Here is a 6,000-nt window from a genome sequence, read left to right on the forward strand (position 1 = left end):
TATGTATATATATATATATATATATATATATATATATAAATAAAACAGGAGAGAGGGGTGAATGTACCTTATAGTAACCAAAGAATTGTGTTGACATATATATTAGATTCATATTTCATTGACACCAATTACTCTTTTTATCATTTTAGCCACAGATCTAAGTCCATTCTCAGACCCTCGACAGTTTGACCGCTCCTTCTCCACTTTACCATCTCTCACGGAGTCCAGATTTTCAGATACTCGCGTGCATTACCCTGGGGCTATGTCATCTGCCTTTTCCTATACTGCATCTCCCTCATCAACTGGAATTGGAGGAATTAGTGTAACCGGTATGCCAACTACCACACGTTTTCATCCTACTTACCTTCCACCTCCATATCCTGGATCATCTCAAAATCAAAGTGGACCATTTCAGACCAATGCATCTCCATATCATTTATACTATGGCACGTCTTCTGGATCTTATCAGTTCTCTATGGTTGCAGGTGAACGTTCTCCTTCAAGAATGCTTTCTTCTTGCACTAGTGTGTCAGCAGGGAACAACTTGATGAATCACAACTTGACCAACCAAAATGATGGAGTAGATGCAAATGGAAGTCATAGCAATTCCCCAACCAGTCTGACAAGCAGTGGAAGAATGGATGAGTCTGTCTGGAGGCCATACTAACTAAGCATGCCTTCAGAATAACTAAACTGATGCTAAACAATACCAAAATCACCAAAATAGACTGGCCAATAAGTAGACATAGTCACAGGTACAGTTAAAATGATCTGATGGTACTTAGTACAATATACACACGTGTCACAAGCTAGAATGGCTACTCGATACAACTGCTAAGGCAGACTTTGTTACAGCTGTAGAAGATACAAATCATATTACTCTTTCAGCATTATCATCTCAACATGAAAAGCACATCACATATGATGATCAACTAATTAAGGCAAGTTGTCAAACAGGGCTCAAAAGAGAAATTCAGGGAGAACAGCCATTAATGGATTCCTTATGACTGCGTAGAGGAGAATTCTGCCAAAGGACAGAGAACTATACAATAACGTTTAGATTGCGGCAAAACTATAGCAGTTTAACTATTACATAGGAAGAGCAGAAAGGAGTTAAATGTGGTAATGTAAGGGCTTGTAGGTGAGAGTTCACAAATGCAGGCAAAATACTCGAAGATTTTTTTAATGTATTTTAAATGTGCTAATTTAAAACATTTCTATTTTCTTACTTAGATTTTTTTTAGTATTTAAGATCCCCAATATTTCCTCAATTACCTGGGTCAGTCTAACTAAACTATTTGTAAAGAATAGAAAAGATTTATTATGGTAAAATAAAATTCTTTTTTTGGATAAGTTATATAAAACAAAGCAATGATAGATATCCTTATTTGTATTTGGTTGGAGAGCACTTTGCCTTTGGGACAGATATATTATAGCCAATTAATAAATAGGTGATTACGACATTTTTTGGGGAATGGACCAAATCTTTGTTATCTTTGTAACTTTATTATTTTGTTTTCATTATTTTTATAAGGTTTTATTTTCCCTATCCAAGAATGCATTCTGCCACAAAAGACCAATGCAGCCTTTTATCTAGGCGAAGCAAGTGGATTATTATTAAAAGCTTTTAGATCATATTGTTTTATACAATATCCAGAAAGCAAGGACTGTAAATACAGTTTAATCCAGGTTAGAACTCTCGTATGTCACAGTTTCCATTGTCAATACACTGTAGTTGTGACCTTGACTCCGGGTATAGGGAACACCTTGCATATCGGAATAAATTTGGCACAAATAACGTGTCAATATATTAATATATGGTTTGCTTTATTTCAAAAGAAGAAATATTAAAATATTTTCTTAAAAAATTATTTGCTTTGCACTATTTTGCTTACTTTAAATATGCATTATTTTGAAACGATGTACTAGTTTTTTATTTATGCATTTGTATATAAGTATTACTGTTTTTTTAAAGAGTTCATTTCATATTGTTTCATAAATTGCATTATATATTCACAACCATTTTATTTATTTGGTGCTGATAAAACAAATGTATCTTTTGTTAATCCATAATAATAAATAAGATTTAGTAATTATTGCTTTTGGAGAGGCTAATGGAGCATATATTAGCTATTAGGTGTCATGCACATGCATCGGAGGCACCTGTAGCCCCTGTAACCTTATACTATGGAACAAATGGCACTTTTTAAGCTTCCATATAGTGTGACTAGGTAAGAATAAATCTGTGATACTGCATTCAATGAGGTACGATATGATTTTTTTCTGTGGGATTCTTACGGACATGGTACTAGATTACTGTAGGTTGAAGTTGTGTTTTTTCAACCACAAACTATTCTTCTATTTTGACAGAAAGAAAAAACATACCATATTTTTGCTTTATAAAACACACCAGATTATAAGTCACACCCCAAATTTAGAGGGGAAAAAAGGTAAAAAAAAATAGGCTCCGTCTTACAATCCAGTGGTGTATTACCAGGACCAGGCAGCAGCAGTGGTGGAGTGAGGTCACAGGATGCAAGGGCAGTGGTGGAGTAGGGCAATGCTGTGGGCGATGCTGCGGGAGGTGCAGTAGGTGTCCCAGATACTCACTGCGGGCGCAATGAGACAGGCAACTTCCAGAAACTGTCAGCCGTGCAAACTTAAAAAAAATGGTGCCCGGAGTCAGTGCGTGCGCAGATGGAGCTCCCGTCTCAAGATCTCATCTGCGCACGCGCCACCTCCGGGCAGCCTTTTCCTTAAGTCTGCTTGCTGAGAGATCAATGGGCCGGAGGCAGCGCTTGCGCAGATGAGATCTTGAGCCAAGAACTCCATCTGCACATGCACCGACACCAGGCACTATTATTTGAAGTCTGCACCGCCAACATTTTCAGGATGGAGCAGCCCCAGTACAGCACAGCGCCCGCAGCTCCAGACCAGCACAGCACCCACGGCCCACAGCCCCAGCACAGCACAGCGTCTGCAGTATTGCTCCTGCGACGCCTCCCCATCATCCCCAGTAAGCAACATTCGGATTATAAGATGCACCCCTCATTTTCCTCCCAAGTTTTTTGGGAGGAAAAATGCGTTTTATAATCCGAAAAATACGGTATATCCTCATATGAAATTTGTGACATAAGTATGTATAGTATGGCTACAAAGATGGCTATGCATGCCACATTATGAGTCTATAGATGGCACATTCGTGTACATGAGGCCATCTTGTTTGAACACACAATCTATCAGTAGACTGAAATGAGCAAGATATTAAAGATCTTTATTAACGGCAGTAATAAAAAAGTATGTGTACATAAATACAATAGCTGCTTGACGGATGTCTTTGTGTCTTTGTGTATTGGGTGGCATACAAAATGTTGTTAACAAAGTGCCTATTATTTCCAGCATAGCTGCTTGCATTTCTGAGTCAATTACTAGCATTAAAGGGAATCTGTCACAAGGTTTTTGCTATGTAACCTGAAGCCAGTTAACACAGAAAGTTCAGGGATGCCTGTTTTGTCACAGTCTGGTCTTTTGTTTATTTGTATGTTTGTTTAAGCAGCAGGACACTTATCATTACATGACTAGAAACTCACATGCAGCGCAGTCCGATACACCCCATTTTGTGATTGACACTTCATTTGTCAAAGTACGATTGAGTGCCTAGTGTGGGCGGAAAAGCTCCCTGGACTCTGCTACATAACTAAACACAAAAATTCAGATTGTCAGAATGGCTGCAGCCAGTTATCTAAGTGATACACAATTGGATCCAGGATCTCTTTGCCTACATCATGCTGCTTTCAGATGAAAACCTGCTGACATATTCCCTTTAATTATTGTACAGTAAATCTAAATCTATGCATGGTGTGTCACAAACATATTTCTATGGTGCATATAGCCACCTTGTCATTAAATGGGCAATGATGAGGTAATGATGTACAAAGCAGTGCAGATATTTACAATTCGCCATTTTGTGATCAATCAGATTGTGTTCGAGGATTCTACAAATTCCTGATGGAAACTCAGACATGTACGGTAAATTTAACAAATCCATCCATTGACTGTCATGTTAAAAATAATTCTTACCACACAATACACTTTTTTTCTATATACTATTCCAAACAACACAAGAACAGTAAATTCAACATACACCGTCCAGGCAGTACTAAAAAGACACTTTTTTGCCTTCCATCTTGTGAATAGGAGCCTATGAATCCACTTATCATATGTGCTGGGAACTTACATAGGTAGTACATTGGGCCAACTGTTTTGTTTAGACTTAAGGAAAATAAGCCAAAATTGGAGAAATAGAAATGTGCTGTAAGTTAAAATTATAGACTATAACCTAGGCTGCCCTTGTTAAAATATTTGCATTTGTAACAATATGTATAATAACTTTTATTGGCACAAACAGTATAATGATTGAAGAACATGAAATGTGGCAAGAAAATGAGTTCACTGTTCAGAAATATAGTGCAGAATGAGACAGAATGTGCTGTCACAGATTTAGAATGACATCTATGTCTTTCAATACTCAGACATATACTGTACAGAGTAATCAAGCCATGATATCTTGGAATAAAGATTTAACAAAAATATTTTGTTGAACAGTCATCTAAACTAGCAGTTTACACATCAGTCTTGATCCAGGATTGCTGGAGTAAGAGGTGCACTAAAATTCTAACAAAGCCAGAGTCTGACGTATACTCCAGTCAGGGACTGGAGTACATTTCTACTAAAGTTTAGGGCACATTCATGACGTAAATTATTGTGAATTTGTCAGGCCGCACTAGGTGAATCTTTCTATTGAGCTCTGCCAAGTTTCCAAAAATGGCAAAAGTCACAACATTTTTACACAATTAGGTACTGCACAAGAATAGGGCTTGATGGATTGAGCTCCTTAGTATCAGTATTTAAAAAAATCTGATTTCCTAATTTTCTTAGTGACAATCAATGCATTTAATGATTTATCTGTATATTTTTTTTTCATGAAAGTCTGATCAGAAAATATTGATTCAGCCTTGTAATTAATTACTGCTATCAGGGAACTTTAATTGTATAAGGAGGAGTTTAAGATGTATAATTCTTTGTCTCAACCTTTAATTTGAAGAATGCAATTTAAATAATGTAAATTCGGCTTGTTAATTATTACTTGCTGAAAAGAGAAATGTAAACATTTTATTAAATAATATGATAAATAAATGTGACAGTCAAACAAGTTTGGGTGTCTTATCTCTGTATTTAACCATCTAATAATAATTGAAAACCAAATATATTAGAAAATAAAATAGTGTAGGCTATAATAAACATATATATATTTTTAATGCCTTCATAATCCTGCAATATGCACCACTAGTGAAAAAATTATTTTCATAGAACTGCTGGCCCCTAACTCACACTATAGTGTCTCAGTGGTATCCTTTGTAACATATCTTCATTGTGTCTTCCTCTCTCTTGCTTGTAATAAGTCTCCTCCCATCATATCTTACAAGCAGGAGGCAGAGGAGACAAGCTTGTTGAAGGGGAGGATGGTGGCTGTTGTAGTCATGACTCAGAGTGTAGTCATAACTCAGAGTGTTGGCTGCTGCACAACTTGATGTTGATGCTTTGCACCCCGATCGCCTCTCTAGCGCAGTTAACTGTTAAAATTTCATTATTAAGTTGATATAACAACATGGACCCTTTCACAGTTATTTTTATCACTGGAACTTTCCTTATAAAATCCGAACAACAAAGTTCATCACGTTCAAAGTGGGCACATACTTGTTCCCCATAGGAGTTTTCATTAGGCTTCTGCCACACTCACGTGAAATTCACGCACGTGCCGAGAGACACGTATTTTCCCTGCGTGTTGCTTGCAGGTAAGTACGTGTCTCTGGTACGTGCGTGACACGTGTGTTCTACGTGTGCTATCCGCGATAGCACACGTAGAACCGGTAATTATTATACTCACCTGGTCCTTCCTGATGTCCGCGCTGCTGTCCGTGGTGCTGATCCTCGGTCTCC

General features: G+C 37.3%; 1 protein-coding gene across 3 annotated transcripts in view; it reads left to right on the plus strand.

Moving 5' to 3' along the window:
* Positions 1 to 5,201, plus strand: part of RUNX3 (RUNX family transcription factor 3) — a 67,559-nt gene extending 62,358 nt beyond the window's left edge. For all 3 annotated transcript variants that reach the window (XM_075336078.1, XM_075336079.1, XM_075336080.1), the window contains one exon: positions 150 to 5,201. In XM_075336078.1, the coding sequence (XP_075192193.1) occupies positions 150 to 667 (518 nt within the window). In that variant the 3' untranslated portion in view covers positions 668 to 5,201. The remainder of the gene's footprint in view (positions 1 to 149) is intronic.
* Positions 5,202 to 6,000: the final 799 nt, after the last annotated feature.

This window comes from Anomaloglossus baeobatrachus, chromosome 2 (assembly GCF_048569485.1).
Source record: "Anomaloglossus baeobatrachus isolate aAnoBae1 chromosome 2, aAnoBae1.hap1, whole genome shotgun sequence".
Lineage (NCBI taxonomy): Eukaryota > Metazoa > Chordata > Amphibia > Anura > Aromobatidae > Anomaloglossus > Anomaloglossus baeobatrachus.